The 19,350-nt window shown below is 53.7% G+C and overlaps 1 protein-coding gene across 2 annotated transcripts in view; it reads right to left on the bottom strand.

The window, feature by feature from the left end:
- The window catches only part of NOS1 (nitric oxide synthase 1), a 39,741-nt gene that overhangs the window by 493 nt on the left and 19,898 nt on the right, over nt 1–19,350 (bottom strand). For both annotated transcript variants that reach the window (XM_086474236.1, XM_086474237.1), the window contains 19 exons: nt 18,268–18,407; nt 17,664–17,838; nt 16,476–16,577; nt 15,531–15,725; nt 14,272–14,357; nt 11,192–11,336; nt 10,646–10,750; nt 10,147–10,205; nt 7,159–7,275; nt 6,751–6,925; nt 6,195–6,333; nt 5,330–5,408; nt 4,608–4,801; nt 3,813–3,982; nt 3,347–3,557; nt 2,558–2,645; nt 2,140–2,261; nt 1,419–1,567; nt 596–790 (listed from right to left, as the gene is read on the bottom strand). In XM_086474236.1, the coding sequence (XP_086330362.1) occupies nt 596–790; nt 1,419–1,567; nt 2,140–2,261; nt 2,558–2,645; nt 3,347–3,557; nt 3,813–3,982; nt 4,608–4,801; nt 5,330–5,408; nt 6,195–6,333; nt 6,751–6,925; nt 7,159–7,275; nt 10,147–10,205; nt 10,646–10,750; nt 11,192–11,336; nt 14,272–14,357; nt 15,531–15,725; nt 16,476–16,577; nt 17,664–17,838; nt 18,268–18,407 (2,646 nt within the window). The remainder of the gene's footprint in view (nt 1–595; nt 791–1,418; nt 1,568–2,139; nt 2,262–2,557; nt 2,646–3,346; nt 3,558–3,812; nt 3,983–4,607; nt 4,802–5,329; nt 5,409–6,194; nt 6,334–6,750; nt 6,926–7,158; nt 7,276–10,146; nt 10,206–10,645; nt 10,751–11,191; nt 11,337–14,271; nt 14,358–15,530; nt 15,726–16,475; nt 16,578–17,663; nt 17,839–18,267; nt 18,408–19,350) is intronic.

The following is a 19,350-nucleotide window of genomic DNA, read 5'->3' as shown; positions in this document are numbered from 1 at the left end:
GGGGACATGGTTTTGAAGGCATAGTCCCATAGGAATTGGACTCCTGGGGAGAAGCAGACCCATTCAAACATCTGTCCTCGGGCCTCTGTCCCAAACTGAGCTCATTTATGCTTCAGCTGCAAAGTTTGCAGCAATGTGTTTGCCCGGGGGCACCACCTAGCCAGCCACACGGCCGGAGGAGATTAGGGGAGGGGGACCCACAAACTGCCCTGTTAGATTGCTGCGGTGATGGAGGGGTAGTTGGGACTTAGCAAGGTGAACAAGCCCTGCCTGGGCTACCAAGGGTGCCCGAAAGAGCTTGTACCAGTGCTCAGCACAGCAGCAGGCTCATCGCAGGAGCCCAGCGCAGGCTGAGGGGGCTGCAGCCTGGACTAAAGCTCCTGCCAAGCAAGGTGACTTCCACTGCACCCCCAAAACTTTGGAAGATCATGCTCCCAACCTTGCCTGGGTGCAGGCAGCGTGGGTGGAAGCTGCAATCCCCCCCCCCCCCCCAGCACCCGTCTCTTCGGTGCTTCCCGTTCCGCAGGAGGAGGCACCAGGTGCAGCGCCCGTGGCGGGAGGTCGCGCGGTGTCTCGTGGTGCAGAGGCCACTCACCCGCAGCTTGCTGATGAAAGCGCCTGCCTCCTCCACCGACAGCTGGCCCTGCTGCCTCACGATGCGCTGAATAGTCTTGAGGACGTCCCCGGCCATGGTGACATCCCCGCAGACGTAGATGTGGCCTCCCTGCTCCTTCAGTGCTTTGAACACGGTTTGGGCCAGCTGCTCCTGTAACACGTCCTGCACGTATTTCTGAAGGAGGAGGAGGTGGGAGCTGAGATCAACTGTAGATTCTCAGCCCCGTCCACCTGCCCACTTTGGCCAGCTTTGCGTGCACCGGCTGCCCTCGAGGCAGCAGTGCAATGCGACCACCGGCTTGGGGGAGCCTGCCTGCACCTTGCAGCACCCACAGCGATAGAAAAGGGACGGGGAAAGCGGCAAAGCATCGTTTTGCTCTTGCTTTTTCACGCCTTCACTGCGTAGCTCCTTGTCAGGCCTGCTGAGGTGACGGTGGGAATTTGGACCAGATGTTTGTGCTGGCTCCGGGCCACCCCACTGGTGACACCCCTCCTTGCCCACCTGCCGTGAAAGGTGTGCCTTTCCCCTCCTCCTCTGCTCCCACCTGGTGAGGACGGCTGCGGCCCCCCAGGGCAAAGCGTGAGCAACGTGGGCACACATTCGGGCTGGCGCAGGGATGGAGATGCCCCCTGGGAACGGGGCTGCACTGGGAAAGGCACGATCCTGCACTCTTCTACAACCAGAGCGCCCCAAGGCACGAACTGCCGTAGCTGTACCAAGGAACCAGCACCTCCACGCTGTGCCGACGGGCCACGGCCACCCTGGGCTGCCCAGCAGGACCGTAGCAGTGCCCGCCACGCACCTTTGGTTTGTCCGGTTCCCGGGAGTAGGCTGTGTACAGCTCTCTGAAGACACCTTGGGTTTTGGCAAAGAGCGTCTCCTCTTTGTAAATGTGGTCGATCCTGGACTGCCGGCAGCCAAATACCAGGACCATGGGACAAGGCTTCATACCTGGGGGGAGAGACGGGGGAGGCAGTTAGCCCAGGGACCACCAATACCACCTTTCTGCAAGCCACCTCCCTCCAGATCTGCCAGCAGCCCCAGCACTGTGCACAAGCCTGCCTGGAGCCTTCCCTGGCCAAACTGGGAGGGAGGAAAAACCAGCAAGGAGGAGGCAATGCGCTGCCTGAGCCAGCACATGGCCTGTGGTCACGTGGCAGGGGCGCTTGTGCCAGATTTTGGGGGAGAAATTAAACTTTTTTTCTTCCTAAATGGTCTAAATGATCAGGGAAAAATGTGTATTTTACATGAATTTACATTAAATGGCCTTTAAAAATCAACACCAGCACTATAGTATTGCCAAAAAAAATTGTAAAGTTTTACAGGAGGATTTTCATGGAGTTTGTTTTGGGAGTTTGGGCTGACCTCCAAGCCTGCACTTGGGACAGCCGCTGCTTCAAGAAGCCCTTTGCCTCTGCTGGGGCAGCCTGGGCAGGAGAAGGGACCCCCATCCCCACGCCAGCAGCCCAGGGTTCCCGAGCACTGCTTGAGATGAGAAACAGGAGGAACAAGCGTTGACCCACCTTTGTGCTGGATTTCAAAAAGCCGCTGCTGCCAGAAGCTCCGGAAAGGGGCGATGCCGGTGCCGGGGCCGATGAGGATGCAGGGCACCTGGGGATCCTGGGGCAGGTGGAACCCGGGCGCACTGCACACGTTGAAGACACCAGTTAAACCCAAGCAGGAGGCTCCCTCCCTTGCCTCTGCCCATGGCAAGCTTCTACACCACCCAGAGAGGCAGGGGGAGAAAGCGAGGTGCAATCCCAGAAAGCAACATTTTAGTGCAGAAGAACTGCACCCGAGAGGGACCCATTTGCTCACAAATCCAGCCCTATTTTCTCCGCACCCTTAGTGCTTTGCAAAAAAGAATGAAGGGCAAAGAGCTCATCCTGCAAGGGCCTCACTCCATCTTTTTCACCCCTTGCCTTGTGTTTCACCACTTACCCTCTTACAAAACAGGGCACTACTTCATCAGTCTGTATCCGATTGAGCCAAGAGGAGCAGACTCCATGGTGGATAGGTCCTTCTCCGTCTAGGAGGGGAGAAGAGGAGCTCTGCATCTGGCGCACCAGCCAGCTACTCCAGTTGCTTTCCTTTCTGAAACCCTTTCTGCTACATCCCACATGAACACCTCACTGAAACATTTAGTATCCCTGCAGCCGTTCTCCATGAACTGGGTAGAAGTTTGGCACTTGGATCCCCCTGCGGATCCCAAGTTCACCCAGGACCCAGCCCTGGGATAGCTGGAGCTCCACAATACTTGGGAAGCACCCAAGTTCTTCCATGGCAGCCCCAGATGAATGGGCAGTGGCTTCCCCGGTGTCCTGCCTGCTGCAAGGGTGATGGGGCTGTGTCTATCTACACCATGACCAGGGCTGCTTGGACACATCAGTGCTTGCACAGGTACAGAAATCTGGCTAGTTGTGGCAATGTGGACTTTGGTGTGGGCAAATGACCCCGTGTGGAGCTTGGAGCCACCGTGGCTGGTTTGTTGCTGGTACCTGACCCAAATCTGGCATCTCTGCAATACACTGCCCTTTGATGGATGGTCATTCTCCATAACATGGAACAGCACTGTTACCGGTTAAAGGAATCTAGTCACTGCAGCAGGTAGAAAGGCTTTAAAATAAGCTATCTCTGCCAAAGACCTCATGGTATTGTCTGTGTGCTAATGCTTTTCCCCTGCTCTCCGCACCAAACCTGTCTCCACTGATCCCCGCATGAGCATGGTACCTCTTGTGCGATAGGAGACCACTGCCACGGTGAGATGGACCTCTCCTGGATACATCTCTGGGGAGGAACTGATGGAGTAGTAGCGTGGTTGGAGGAGGGGGAGCTGTGTGAGCAGCAGTGTGGAGGGCATCTGCACAGAGGGGAACTCCTCCAGCACCTCCACGATGGTGGGGTTCTTGGACCACTTCCATTCCTCATATTCTTGCAAGCCCTGAAGCCAGGGAAAGAGAGAGGGGCGGAGGGAGGACAGAGATGAAGCATCGACCTTTTCCAAGCCAGGTGCCTCTACCAATATCCCACAGGGCCTATGGCAAAGCTGGGGTGGGTGGCAGTGAAGGCATGCAGGAGGAGCCCTGCTGCCATGGGTACAGACTCAGCCTAACCACAGTGGGGGATGAAAATGCCCTGGGGTTGTGGTTGTCCCCAGGGCCTTGAGGAGCTTGGGGCCTGGGATCTGAGGCTTTACCTTGCTAAGGACCTGCAAACGTTTCTTCTCCTTGTCACTGGTGGCCAACAAAGCAAACTGCTGCAGCAGCAGGGGTGTGGGAGGGGTGGTGATGTCCAAATAGTATTTAAAAGCCTGGAAGATGGTGCATGGTGGGACACGGTTCTCATCTGTCCAGTTACTGATGACACCTGCCAGGAGGGAATTCAGCACAACCATGGGATCAGTTGAGCATAAGAGCCAAGGTGGACAAACCCTTGCTTTCACTCCCCCTTATCAGCTCTGAGACAGTGAATGATGAAGAGCTGGAAAGAAGAGTCAATGAGATACCCTCATGCTACAAGTGAGACGCCATACAATGAGCACAAATACTCCACCACCTTCAGCCTCTGTCACTCCGAGTGACTGTTTTCCAACTCCTGTTATGCTGTTTATGGCAGTAGGCTATCAGACTTATCCCTGAAACAGTGTTGGGATGGTCCATCAACATCCTGTAACTCTTCTTTCCAGTCCTAGACTTTGCTCTTTCCATGAGAATATAATCACCTTTAATTTCTCTGAAGAACAAGGAAACATCTTCTCCCCAAGGCCCTGCTCACACTTCAAACCCTTGCTCTACACCCCAAGTGCAGATGAGCAATGGCTCAGGGCAGAGGAAGGTTGCAGGAGGTGCTCCCAATTCAGGAAAATGCATCAGTGAGATGGGAAATTATTTCTCCTGAAGGCCACTTACCTCCCCCAGGAGCTACGAGAACTGCTACAAGGGAAGGGTGAGGAGTAGAGAGGCCACCCCTATGTAGAGGTGGCCCTGGTTACCTAGGGCTGTGTTCCTCTCCTCCAGGAGCTCCACTTTCACCAGCTGGTTGGCTGGAGGGGCATCTTCAAGCCTGTCGATCAGGGCATTGACCAAGTCTTCGTGGTTCCCTGGAAACACACCCAAGTGGTCCCCGGGCAGGTACTGCAGTTCCTGGTGTCCGTTGGTGTGGAGGCGCAGGAAAATCGTCAAGCGGCTGGAAGGAAAGGAGAAAAAGCAGAGAAGTCCTTCAGGGAGCTGCTGAGCTCTGGCCTCAGGAGCTGCTGGGTGCACCAGGCAGTGGTGGCATGTCCAAGCCCTGGTGCCGCACTGAGAATGTCACCAAAGTCGCAGCAGGGAGCTAGAAAGGACACTGCAGTGTTCGCCGGCCCCTGCCGCTGACTCACCCTCAGGGACTTTTTAAAAGGGAAAAAACAGTTTAACCTCGTGCTTCAGCAGTTTTCTCCTGTCTTTGCATGCACCCCGCCACTCCACAAGTGCAGCCACCCATCTTCTCATCCTCACGGGCAGCAGGCTAATTTGTGTAGCAGCAGAGATTTTGCTGTGTAAGAAGGCAGGGAACACCCTTCGCTGGGCTCATGTGGCTTCCAGCCTTGGTCATAATTTGCACAAAGATGGTATCCATTGGACGTTCAGAGGTCAAGGGACATTTGCAGCACGGCGTGCACGGATGCTTGGGTGCACCATGACTGTGTTCAGCTCCCAGGACAGCCGCATCTCCTACCTGGACTTTGGGCTCTGCAGGTTCTGGCGTGTGATAAGCCGGGCTGCGTAGACACGTTTTTTGTGGATGCTGTACAGTCCTGTGGAGGAGAAGAGCCAGTGAAGCAATGCAGCAGAGCACGGCCAAGGCAGGTGACTCCTGGCTTTTGCAGGGCTGTCGGCTGGCACTGCGGGCTCAGCCCTCTGGACCAGAGCTGGCTGACACCAACAGCAGCGAGCGGACTGTGGGCTTGACCACCCTCCTGCCTCCATCTCCTGCAAAGCTTCAGCAAGCCTGGGGGATCAGAAACCCCAGGGGGGAACCAAACATGTGTCCCTTCTGTTAGCGACTGAGGAGGACTCCGAAACCACCCGCACGAAGCGTGGGGACGTGCCCTCACGTGCAGGCATGCACCTCTTGCTGCCGGTACCACCTGGCTGGTAGCAAAGCGCCTGCATTTGGGAAGAGCTAAGCCAGTGCGCCAGATCCTCAGCTGCAGGAGCCGTGCTGAGGGGCCAGGTGTCGGTGGGCTGGACCTGCCATTGCACCGCAACGCCCGGCAGAGCGACATTTGGACAAAGCGAGCTTGGAAAGCTCCCAGGTTTCCAGCTCTTTGCTTCAAAAAATGGGGTCAGAAGGAGGGAGATCAGATCATATCCCAACATCCCCGTTCCAGATACAGCCAGAGACCAGCCAGAGGGGCCTGAGACCGTCACAGACCGCTCCTTGGGCACGTGACGGAGGGGAAAGGCAAGACTGAAATGCTGGGAATTTCACACAGAATAACTAAGGAGATTTGTCCCCTTTGCCCCCAGTTGAGCCCACTGTGTCTTCTCCTCCACCTGCCCCACACCCCGAGCCCTCCAGGGTGACTCCATCTTCATACCTTGTGTGAGCTCTGGGGCCTCGGCCACGTAGGTCAGGCGAAACTTGCTCCTCTTCCAGCTCCGGTCGTTGCTGATGAGGGAGTTGTTTGCTTTCTCGATGTTGACGTCATCCCCCACGCAGAAGACGTCGCACGCTGCCTGCAGCACGCACCAGGCTCTCAGGCATCTCCCCACTGCCCCCAGGCTTTCCAACCAAGCCCCACAAACACCCACTCCCCCCTTGTCCCAACCCATCTCAGCCAACACAAGGAGAAGGAGCCCACAATGGGGTAGGGCTATACTGGTGGCCATGGGTATGTCTCATGGCGCCCTTCTTCTCCAGGGTCTGGGATACACAGGAATTCAACACAGTGCTCACCCTTTGGCAGGCAGCACAAACCAGAGCACCAGCTCCACCAAAATATGGAGAACCTCTTTATAGTGGGCCAGGGTGTTGGTTTCCCAGTATAGGGAAGGATAGGCTGGGTTTCGATCCAGCTCTAACCAGCAGCTTTGCTCTGTCCTGGTGTCTTTCTCCCCCCTGCTCCTCTCCGGAGCACAAGGAAAGCGAGTTACCTTGAAGACCTTCTTGGCCCATGTCCTGAAGGACTCCTCCTGGCCACAGAGCTCATCCCCTTCTCCCATGCGGAGGATCCTCTCTCCACCCAGCTCCTCCAGGAGGGTGTCCACCGCCCGAGCAAAGGCGCAGAAGTGAGGGTAGGCACGTGACCCCAGCCCAAACACAGAGAACCTGCAGACATGTGGCACAACTGTGGCTACCGAGCAGGGAGGGACATCCACATGTCCCCCTCCCACACCACCATGGCCAACGCCAGTGTGAGGGAGCACAGAGGGATCTGCACGTTGCAAAAATATGTGGTTTAGGTAAGAGCTGTGGTAGGAGAAGGGGCTCTGTGCAGCGCCAGCTCTTGCTCTGACCCTTCTACAGCAAGAAATCGCTGCTTCCCACCCCATCCTATTTACCTGACATTAGCCAGGGGCCCCGTGCTCTCAAAGTTGTCCCTGGAGTCAGGGCCGTCACTTGAGGATTTCCGTGCATCCGAGTAAGAGGAGACGCTGTTGAAACGGACCTTGTAGCTCCTGTGAACAGTGACAGCATCAAGTATTAACAGTGGTGACAAATATGCGTGCGGTTCCCACTGGGATGCGTGCTCAGAGGGGACCGGATTGTGGAGGAGACCAAACCAGAGCTCAGGGCTCAATTATTCCATGAGCAGGCACCATGATCAGTGGCTAGAGCAAAGAAATATGCTTCCTCCTGGGGTTAAGCCATAGCACCATCCCCCCAGCTGGACCTGGTCTGCTCCATGAGGTCCTCCAGTTGCCTCCCAGTGGATTGACCCGGGTGTTGGTCATGACATTGTCACTGGTGGTGCAGAGCTGGCAGGATCTTTGGCTTTACCTGTCCTTCCCTGGCTGCACACAAGGTTGGGTTTGTGTCTGAATAGATATTCTGAAGGTTTTTTCATTCATAGGAAGTAAAAAAAAAAAAAAAGGAGCGAGAGCAGAGGGGAAGAGGAGGGGGAAGGGGAGCAGAGAAAAAAATCTGACAACAGCAAAAGTATTTCTGAATTAAACCATCTTCAAAAATTGCTCTACACAAGAGTTTCTAAATATACTGCCAGAGCAATGAAGCAGTAGTGTGTGGATGAGTCACAGCAGACCTCCTGCACCCAGCACACCACGCAGAGAAGACAACCCCTGAGCAAAATAACTGCCAGGGTCATAGAGCCCTGTGCTCCGTCTCTGCTCCAGAGCCCCCTCCTTTCTGCCCAGACCTCTCCTGCTCTTCTGCTTCGCTCTATCTGGATGGAGGCACTTCTCTCTCCTCTGTCCCTGGGCCACATCCTCACCCAGGGTTACACGGAGAAGGCAGGGCGGCACAGCCCACCAGTTTAGATGGGCATGAAGCTGAAATTCCCCACTTGGGTGCTGGGCCCAAGGCCAGGGCACCAGCGGCTTCTGCTGAAGTGAATCGGTCCTTGTAGCAGGGGATGACTGTTGAAAGATGGGCTGCATTTGAACAGCGGGTCCTTAAATATGGAAGGATTATGAATGCCTCTGAAAACCCTTGGAAAACTCTTGCTGTAGGACACAAGGAACCAAATACATGACCATAGCAAAACCTCTGGGTTGTGGTCAGAAAGCCACGGCCGCAGCACCCTGGCAGGCTCCTTGAGACACCGTGGCTTAGAGGGGCCACCGATTCCCACCCTGCGGGGTCTCAGTCACCCTCAGCATCCCCTGGTCGACATGGAGCTGGGAGCCCGTGGGGTGCATGGGCAGGAGCTTCTCTCTCCAAACCTTTCCTACAGACACCAAGATGACTCTGCTCCTCTTCCCTACACGGTCTCCTCCAGGATGCCTTTTCTCATTGCAAAAGCTTTTTTTTCGTGCTTAACGTCAGCATCTCTTCCTACCGTCCAGAGCCGTGACCTCTTGGCCTGTCTGGGGAGAGGGGGGGCACAGGGAGTAATTTATTCCCTCCGCCTCTGCAGTCACCTTTTCTCTATGTGAAGTCTGCTACCACACTGCATTTCTGTCTCTTCTTCAGATAAAATAGCTCTCACCCTTTTGATCTGTCCTCGCAGGTCACTCTTTTCCAGCTCTCTGACCACTTTTGCTGTCAGGTAACCAAGCCACAGGCTGTCCTGGCTCTTAGAAACTCCTGCCAGTCCCTTAAATTACGTTTAGAGGTGACTGAGACAGTCAGCACTGAGCTCAGGGGCTTTTTTCCTCCTCAAATCTGCCTGGCTTGCCATGGGTGGCCCCTCCACACCCAACCCAATGTTGCACCAACCCAGCCCAAAAATGTGAAGAGCCTTGCGGTAAGAACCATGCACAAAATGCCCCTTCTCCATCCAGACACCTCCAGGGCAGCCTGCAGGTCCCCGTTTGTCACCTGTCCCCATTAAGGCACGAGGCCATTAGAAACAGAATGGGTTTTTGGCTCGCGAGCCCTGTGGGGACCCATCGGATGACTTGGCTGAGCAGCAAGGAGACCACTTCAGGGCTGCGGCGCCGCCAGCAGCGCAGAGGTGCAGATCAGTCCCTGCCGTGCCCGGCGGTGCGTGTCACCGCTCTGCGGCCCCACCGGCACTGCTCTGCGCCGCTCAAGCAGCAAGTCAGGGCAGTTAGACTGCAGCGCACCCCTGGCCAGTGCTAATTCTTCCTTAATTAAGGAGCAGCCTTTGCCAGTTGCGAGCATTGCCGTGTTAACTCAGGAGGGACTCCAGAGCAGAGCACTGTCCCAGTTAAGCGAAATATATTGTGCTTAACAGCTGAAATAAGAGGAGGCCCCAAATGATTAACACTTTGCCTGCTGCTCTCGCTTCCCAGCCTCTGGGACACGCATCAAGATGCTCAAGGCTCATCTTCCAGCGATGGGGGATTTTGTAAAAACCCAGACCCTGTCTCCAAGGTACCGGTTCCAAACATCACAGCCAGAATTTTTAACAGCTCTTATTTTCCCTGGAAATATTTTCATATGATGCGAGAAGTTATATTTGGTTCTCAAGCCCTCCCCCACCTACATACACATAGCTGGGAGCTCCCTTCTACCTCCAAGTCTTACTATTTTGGTGCCTCCTGGACAGCCCCAGCTCTCAGATTTGATGATTTTGGGGGAATTCCTGCTTTTTTTTTTTCTTTTTTTTTTTCATAGTTGCCTGACTCTTACAGCTGAAGAGAGAGCCTTTAAAAGGCCATCCCAGGGAATTACAAGCTGGACTCCACAGGCATGCCTGGCTCAGTGCTTTTGTCCTCCCAGGGACCTCCTCCCACACCATCCCCTGATTCTCCGGGCAGGTCCCATCCCTTGGACCTTTGCAAACTTGAAACCTGCGTGAGGATTTCACACTCCCTTCTGAGAGGAAGAAAGCAGAGAAGGAGGCTGTCCCAGTTGCTTGCTGGGGTTGTGAGTGGGAAGGGAGGGGTTTGGGGTGCTCTTACTTCCTCTCCTCCAGGTTGGAGTTGGGATTCTTCATCTCCATTAATGCGCAGCCGAATTTCTACAGAGAAGAAATAAAAAAGAGGCCATCAGTATTGCCAGTCTCTCCAGGAAACGGAGCAATGACCAAAGCCTGGGCTGTGGCTCTGCTCTCTGCTTGCTGGTCCCAGCAGCCTGCAACGCTGTTGTACAGGACTGGACGAGGTCATAGGTCCCCAGCCAAGGGGCTGGCACCTTTTGTGTGACACTGACCTCGGTTGCACAGGATGAATTTAGCCACAGGTTAGCTACTTGTCTCACAGCAGGGAATGAGTAAATATCTCTATTTCAGAGCAGGCTGGAGGCAGGCAGGCACAGCACCAGGTATCGCTCAGCACCCGGACTTGTTTTGGGCCATTCCAGCTCAGGCTGAGCAAAAAGAGGATGCTCCTCCCTGTTCCCTACTGCCTCTGCCCTGCCCACATCCCTGCTGCAGTCACCTACCCCTGAGCTCTGTCCTACCTCTCCATTCTCAGGTGGGTCTCCGTTGCCAAAGGTGCTTGTGACCACCAGGACCATGGTTTCATGCTCTAGGTGCACGATGTCGTACTCGTCCATGGACATCACCTGGGAACGACAGAGATGTTAGCAAGAGGCCCTTGGTGGGGAGATCTACCACCAGCCAGTCTCCGGGGATAGACCCCAGCCCTCCTGGGGGTGGGAGCAGCATACCCCTGCTGACTCCATGCCAGTGCACTAGCAGAGATCTCCACACAGGGAGGATGAGAACAAGAGCCTCAATGGCCATGGACAAACCATGGGGCTACCACCTGAGAAGCGGTAGACCTATGTATGCTACAATGCCTACAGGAGTATTAGCTGGAAATTAGCTGGAAAAACTCCTGTGCAGGCTTCAATCCAGACCCATAAGGTCATATCCTGGGAGCTGTTGAAGACCCTTGGCAGCTGAGAAGCTCCACAAGCCATGTATTTTCCAACAGCCATGTATTTCCTTGGGCCACCCAGATGTGCACATCATCTTGAAGGGGCTGGGAGCTGGTACAATACCTTGGCATCAAAGGCGTGCTTGAAGATTTCACACAGAGTTTTTGCATAGACCTGTGACTTCCCTGTTTCAGTGGCGTACAGGATGGTCGCTTTGACCCTCTTGGCCATGGCCTGTCCCATCAGCTTGGCGGAGAACTTCACAGCTCTAGGAAGCAATAATAAATCCCAGTAAGAGAGCTTGCGTCCTTCTTGGTGCCGCTAGCCCAGACTATGCAAACCATTTTGTTTATTAAATTAACAGCCTGCCTTAAAAACTGCAGCATCTCTTTTTTTGTTGTTGTTATATGCCAAACAGGGAAGCTGTGGAAGAGTCTGTCTGCCTTGACTTGTCAGAGAGGAGACTGCGTGGGGCAAGGGTGGGGCTTGAAGACAGAGCTGAAGTAGCTGAATGGGTTTAGGGAGGAAAATGCTAAACCAAGCGTGGAGATGGTCTTTCTGCAGGGACAGAGAAGCAGAAGAAGAACGAGAGGCAGCTGAAAGCAGTGACCAGAAAACCTCAAAGGAAAAGCTGGAGACCAACCAGAGCCCAAGCCACAGGAGGAACAGTGGCTTCTCCACCTCTTCACATCTTTAAACCCTGGCTGCCTTTCTGCAGGAGATGTCCTAGCCAAGCAGAAGTGGCTGGGCTCCACACATCACATACAAAGCCGTGAGACACCGAGAAGGTCAGACGAGGCTGTCTGTAGTGCCTTTGATTTGCACTGCAGCGACGCTATGAACTTTACTCAGAGGAACAGCCCTCCTGAGGCTGAGAGGTTGCACATTTATTTGAGCGTTTGCAGGGCTGTGTCTAGCCGTCTGCCTCCTGTGGCTGCAATCGTGACGGGAGGTATTTGCTCCAGTTTTCCCCACTGGCTCAGCTCTGACAGCAGGGCAGAGGGGCTCTGAGAGGTCACTGGCCTCTCTAATCCTGGCCAAGGTGGTGCAGCACTAGAAACACTGGCTCTTTGTCTATGCTAGTGCTGCTGGCTGGGTTGGTATCAATGGGAGCACAGCGATGGGGGACAAGGGAGGCTGTCATGAGCCAGCTTTGGGTCGCACAGTGGGGCAGTGGGGCAAATTTGTTGGTTTAGGGCCATTAATAATCACATCAATATTATTTTTCCTAAGTGCAGAATATCTTCACCTTTTCTATATGAACTATCAAGCCTTTAAATGGGGCCACCAGAAAGGCAGGTCTGGATTTAGTCTGGTGTGTTGCAATAGGGAAGGGGCGTTTTTTGCAGGGGTTGAGAGAGCATAGAGCATCTCTGTGGCTTTTGCAAGAATAAGGGCTGCTTGAGTCACTTCAACAGGGTGGTCAGACCCTGTCCTGGGTGATCAAGTTCAGCAGGACTCCTGCATCCTCTTCAGATGAGCTATGGGGAATGGAGATTGCAGCTGGACTGGTTACACTGGCAGGAGAAGAGAAGGCCAGCTTCCCCCTACCCCTCCTGCCAAGAACAGAAGAAGTGCTCTAGGTTTGCACAATCACTTGGGGGAAAAAAAGGGAGGAGAGAAGAGGTAGAAACTCAACCAGGCTGGTATGTCCTGACTCCTCTGGGCAGCTTCCCTGCATGTCAAAGTCAGCCTCAGGAGCGTTTGTATTTGCTGCTATACAATCACTCCTCAGCGTAGTTCTGCATATCAAAGTTGCCCCTTTGCTTTCCCATGACAGTAGTGTCCCCTGTCACCAGGGCTTACCCTGGACCCAGGGGAGGGAAGGGGCAGGACGGGCAGGGTTGAATGCTCTGATTTGGCCAGAACCAGCACAGCCTGTCTGAACAGGCATCAAAATCATGCTGCGACCAGTGCCAACTGCAACGCTCAGGACTGCTGGGCTCGCTCCGCCACTTGTGCAGCTGATTAGCTCAGATTCAGGCAGGATCAATGATGAATTACAAAAATAATTCCCCTCCCCTACATCAGGAACAATGGAGATTTTTTTTTTTTTAAATCACCTGCCATGCTCACATTTTTATAAGATCGTTTGTCAATCGTGCACACACAAATAAAAGCACTGTTTCTTCTAACTCAATGGCTCAATTAATCTTCTTGCGCTCTCCACCAGCCCCGGGCTGCAGCCCAGACCCAGGCACCAGTGTCAGCCTAAGGAGCACATTCATCAGCTGCTCATCATGTTTATGGATGCACCAGGGAAAATAGCTTACAGAAGGTGACAGCTGAAGAGTGGGAACAAACTGATAGTAGTGACTTGGGGAAACTGAAGCGTGGGGAGGTGCTGCGAACAGCACAAGGCCACCTGGCAGCCTGGCCACAGATAGCGGGGCAGACCCAGCCCTCCCTAGCCTTGGCCCAGGGCTCTGCTGCCATGGAGCCAGCAGCTCCTACAAGAACCTCGCTGGCAATGGCCCATGGGGGAGGCGTTTGAGCCAGGATCAGCCAAAGGGTCCAAATTACACTTCATTCCTACGCCCCTGCTGACTAGGAGCTTTGGCAGGGGAGAGAGGGACTCGTGTGGCCCATAACGAGGGGTCAGCTGGCCATGAAGTGCAAACCTCAGCTCGGCCCAAATCCATCTGCTACCCGTCGGGAGATTTATCATTCCTATCTCCCTCCTCCTTGCAAAGTGGATGTTCGGAGGTTTAGGCATGCACTGGAGACAAGTGCTCCTCAAGTAGCTAGAGTCAGCGAGAGAAAGGGAAATATGGACACAGGTTTCATCTCGCTTGCGCCAGCGTGGCCCTGAACAGCGATGTGTGACCACTCTGCCTCAGGAGGCTGTGAAAGGAGATGTACAGTCAATGTACCCCCAAGAAGCAAGAAAGCCATTCTTGAACACTGCAGGCCACCTTACTGGAGAGTGAACCAGCTTGGGAGAAGAGACTATATGCAACATCTGGTATTCATCTGGTCACACAGCTTTTGGTGGTCTAATGGGATGTTCAGAGGACTGCCTCTTTCTCCAGATGTCCCTCTTGGCAGCTAAAACCTTCGGTGGCCTGAGATCCAAGATCACAACCCATCAGTTTGCACACATCCGTAGGGCAGCGCTATCAAACAGCACAGCAAACAGAGCTGCCTGAAACCAGGACTGGCCCCAAACACTCCAGGGCTTTTCAGAACCCACTGGTACTTACTTTGCTAACTTCTTAAAGCCAATGGCCCTCTTCTTGGTAGGTGTCCCATTGACCCCTTTCCAGACGTGGGTGTTCCAGGGGTCCGGCTAGGAGAGAGAAGAGCAGCAGCAGCTGACAAGCAGTGCTCAGAGCTTTGAGAAATGCTGTATCTGCAGCACTGAGCGTTGAATGCCTCTACTCATGAAGGGGAGGACTAGCTGGCCCCTTCACAGCTCTCAATCTCCTGTATAGATCCCTGATCCTTGGAGCCCCATGGGTTTCTTGGGGCATTTGGGCAATGAAGTATGCACAGAAAAATTGCAATATAATAAAACCTTTCTGGCTTGCGACAGCATCTGGCCAAATGCTTTCTCACCTCTGAGGTAAGCATTCATAGGCCACAGGCAGAAAGAAGGCAGGCAACGCCAGAAGGGGAGAGGGGATGGAAACACATCCTTCCCCTCCCCAGCCCACGGTTGTTTGTTTTTTTTCCCTAAGAGGCCCTTTGGGAAAGGGAGGCAGCTGAAGCAAGGAACAAGCACACAGAAGCTAATTCAGTGCCCTCGCAGGCGGCTCTCTGTAATCAGGGCCAGGAACCATTGGGGTTCCTGGTGGTTTGGTTATAGAAATGAACAGACTGCTCCTGTTTTGTGATTGTTCCTTAAGGGCTCTTGACTAAAGGTCACATTGTGTGAAAACCACCGGAGCAGGGATGGTTGGCTAATGAGGGCGTGTTTGCTCAGGGGCCTGTTTCCCATGATCTGAAGTGTTAAATACTCCAGCACGAGCATTTCAGCCCACTACTTGGCCTGCTGGGCAGGAAACCGCCCCCCCCCCCCCCATCAAATTGTCAGATCCCCAAGCTGGCAGGAGCCATCCACTCAAACATGCAGGCTGGAGAGAAGAAGGATACGGTGACTACCAGGTCATTTCCTCCCCTACCCATCAAAGTGCAAAATTAGGCACTTCCAAAGGGAGGAGATCTGCTTAGTTCTACTTCCAAGGGTAAAAGTTGGGGCCTTAGGAGTCCCATGTTCCCACAGAGGGCCAAAAAGCCATTCCCCTGTGAAAAGGTGGAACATCCAGGGGGTTATGCACCACATTAGGAGGAATCACCAATTAAACTTGTTCATGAACTTCACTGCCTCGAGAGACAGCTTGTTAGAGGGATTAGATTGTGTCCCTCTCCTTTTTGGATCTTCTGAGCTCCATCTCCCACCCTGCTCTTGGCTATAGCTTTGGGCACGCAGCCCTGGTGGAAGGTAGGGTGCCGACAGTACCTGATACTCAAAGGAGGGTGTGAGACGGTAGTTGAGCATTTCCTGATGGAAAACTGGGGTGATGCTGCCAGACATTGGTGGGACAATCCACACCCAGTCAGCAGGACAGCCTCCACGGCATCGGTACTCATTCTCCATGTGCTTGATAAAGGACTCAGTGGCTGAATGGTGATCCACAATGGTCACCTTGTCGCTCTGTTGGAGGGAGAAGAGAGCAGAGCCAACAGCTGTGGGCTAATACACCCCAGAAGGCAAAAGCTGAGATTTTACATTTGGAGTTGTTTGACCCAAATATGCCTCACTCCAATGGTCTTACAGGACTGTACATTTATAGATGACACAGGGTGGCTGCTGACCCTGGTCTTCCCAAGGAGACTGTAAAGCTGCCCTTGTCCTTCCTGAGTAGATGTGCTATAGGATGGCTGCTCCTGCTGTTATTTGTCATGGGCCATGCAAAGACTAAGATGGAATGAACAGGATGGAGCATCCTCTGTTCAGACCCTGGAGGAACTCTTTTATGGCTTGCACAGCTCAAGGAGCAGCTCTGATCCAGCTCTAGGAAGGACTCCCACCCTCTGAAGCTGGGCTGCCAAGGACTAGTTTTGCTACTCGACCTTTAAGTGCAGGTGGGAGGAGAACCTGGGCCAATTCTTGCCCCATGGACAGGACAGAAGGGCTGGATCTCGCCCCCTTGGGGCACTCCCTCTGGACAGGCAGAACTCAAAAGCTGGTAGTGCTGCCTTTGCAACATCCAGGGTACAGAGATTACTAAATTTCACTGCAGGCTCCTGGAACAGCCCAAAATTAGGAAGGCACAGCCCAATTTCAGCTGAGTGTATCAGCTGCTGCCATTGTCCTTGGACAGATGTCTCTACACTTGCTCTATCCAGTCCCTGTGTCCCTCAAGCCTGACCCAAACAGAACAGAGTCCTGCTACTCAGGTACCTGGAAGCTGTACAGCACAGCAATGTTGATCTCCACCAGGGCCTGGTCCTTCCACAGAGAGGAGGTTTTCCTCATATCCAGATTCATTTTCTTGGCCACTTGCTATAACAAAACATGGTAGAAGATGAGCGCTTTTAATGGCCAAGAACCAAAGACTGAAGATCTCTGCTTGGGGAGAGGAACCCAGGAGGGACCCAGGCTGACACAAGGCACCTGAAGGGCAAGGCAGCACATTTGCAACGAAGGGCTTTCGTTTTGCCTTCCTCTGAGAAGATGTGGTCCTGCCTTTTCCTCTCCATGATAGGGCAAGGCCAGTCTGCCCTCCCTTCCTCCCCCAAGCACAGTAAGATGACTAAACGCTGCTAAAAAGGGCCATCAAGAGCAGTTGGTCTTTGTGGGAGGAGAGGAAACGGGTGGATCTGTGGGACAGCAGGAGATGGTGGTGATCCATGTGCTGGGAGGAACAGATCCCTGCAACCCTCCCCATGCCAGACCCCCTGCTGCTCCCAAACTCTGTTCTTTCTCAGCCAGTTTCTTCTAACTGGAGTCCTTCCCACAGACACACACACACACTCACTCACTCTCACCTCTCTAGTTTCCAAGTGAGCTCTCAAGCCGCTCTAAGTAACCCAGCATGCTCCTTGGACAGGCTAGAAGCCACCCTTGATGGCTGCAGTTTCTCCTCACCAGCAGCTCCCCATGGCTTGGCTTTGTTTCTGACTCACCCTGTCCCCAGTGTGGGGAGTCCCCAGGCCACAGTAGAGCACTCCAGAGGGGGCAGTTGGAGGGTCTCCATGGGCAGGCATGTTCCAGAGGAGTTGCCAAGTGTCTCAGCACCCTCTCAGCCCCACATCTTAGCACTTGACCTCAATCAAGCACATGACCAGATGCCTGCTGATCCATAAGATGCTTTGAGAAGTCTGTGGGGAGCTCAACAGGCAACACACTTGTTGTGATAGATACCAGCTGGCCCCATAAGACACAAAAAAACCCCTCCTTGCCAGCCCATCACACCCTTGGCCATGTGGCTCCAGGAGAATGTAACTGCCCTGTCTAAGGAAGAATTGGATGTCCTGTACTCTTCCGTTCAAGGCAACACTCTCCCAGTGTCTTGCCTGCTCCCCAGTAACTTTACATACACCCACGGCACCCCAGGAGTGCCTGGCCTCCCCGAGGAGGGGGAATTACCTCCAGTATGTTGTAGCGAGAGTTGTCACAGTAGTCCCGGACCCCAATCTCTGTGCCCATGTACCAGCCGCTGAAAGGGCAGGCGGAAAACTCCAAGCCTCCAATCTCGAGGAGCATGTTGGAAACTGCTGGCAAACCGTACCACTTCAGGCCCAGGTCCTTAAACCATTCAAACCTGCCAGGATACAACAGGGTTAGGCAATCAGCCATTCCCCGGTGGAGGCAGGGGAATGGTGGAGGTTACTTTGCTACCAGCCACCAGGCTGAAGGACACATGAGCAGAATGGTTCCTGGAGGCAGTATTTCCCGTAAGGGCTGCTTATGGGGAGAAAGTGATATATCAGGAGTGTTTCAGAGTGGTGTAAGTCCTGGCAGTCTTCATGGAAAAGGAAACTAGCCCTGAGACAAGGACACAACTTGCTTTCCACCTCCATGCTCTTCCAGCTTTACATCAGAGTGGAGGGAAGACCTGGAATAGGGTCTTGGGTGAAGCACCCAAGCCACGACAAGGAAAGGCCAAGAACAGGAGATGGCTTAGGGTGAAACCAGAGGAGCTCAGTCCTGCTGATCCCCTCGAGCGGTTTTGGGGCTTGCTCTGACTTACTTGGGATGCCGGATGGGCACTTCCAGCACGAGCTCCGGGGGGATTTCAAAGAGCTCTGGATCGTTGCCATTGGCTTGGAGGAGCAGAGGCAGGATATCGAAGCGCCCGTGTGGTGCCTTCCACCCTTGCTGAATGCAGATCTACAGGCAAAACAGAGGCAGGGTTAGAAGTCCCAGCAGGCCACCTGCTCTTCAAGCATGATGGGCAGGGAGTCGCATGGCACTGAGCAGGGTCTCCTAACAGCATCTGTCCTGGGTTACAGTGTAAAACGTGCCGAAAGAAAAAAAAAGTATTCTATCACCATCTTCAGGAGCTGTTGAGGCCAGGTGGGGCGGTGCTCCCTGCCTCCCCCCTCTGGACTATCTCCTGTTCATGGGCACAACAAGGCCTTATCGCCTGACCCATCGATAACTCGCTCCTGGGCTATCTCCTGTTCATGGCCCATCAAGGAACTGCCTCATGACTCCCCATCCCATGGTGAGATGCTCCGCCCGGGGGGAAGGAGCCAAGCAGTCCAGGCCAAATAAAAACGGAGATCTCCAACACCCGAGCAGCCTTCTTCCACTGGATTCCCAGAGGAGTTTTTCCCCCCACTGGAGTTCCAGAGGACAAGAGCTACCTACCTACCACTGGACCTTCGGAGGAAGACCGGACTCTTTTACCTGATCGCTGCTTCCACAGAACTACACCCATCACTTCAGGAGGACTGCAGCCAGCATCTTATCGGACTGCTACTGCCACCCTAACAGGGTGTCAGGTTGTATTCCTAACTCTGTCAGTGTAAACCAGGGTTTTTGTGGGTTTTTTCTGCCTTGTGTTATATATATATATATATATATATATATATATACATTAGTAAAGAACTGTTATTCCTATTCCCCATACATTAGTAAAGAACTGTTATTCCTATTCCCCATATCTTTGCCTGAAGGCCCGTTAATTTCAAAATTAGAATAATTTGGAGGGAAGGGGGTTGCACTTTCCATTTCAAGGGAGGCTCCTGCCTTCCTCCGCAGACACCTGTCTTTCAAACCAAGACACATCTCTGCTTAGCCCTCATGGTTCAGTAATAACCTCCATCCA

The sequence above is a fragment of the Leptosomus discolor genome, chromosome 16, assembly GCF_034619465.1.
Source record: "Leptosomus discolor isolate bLepDis1 chromosome 16, bLepDis1.hap2, whole genome shotgun sequence".
Lineage (NCBI taxonomy): Eukaryota > Metazoa > Chordata > Aves > Leptosomiformes > Leptosomidae > Leptosomus > Leptosomus discolor.
Note: the sequence above shows the minus strand (reverse complement) of the source record. Positions and strands in the feature narration are given on the sequence as shown.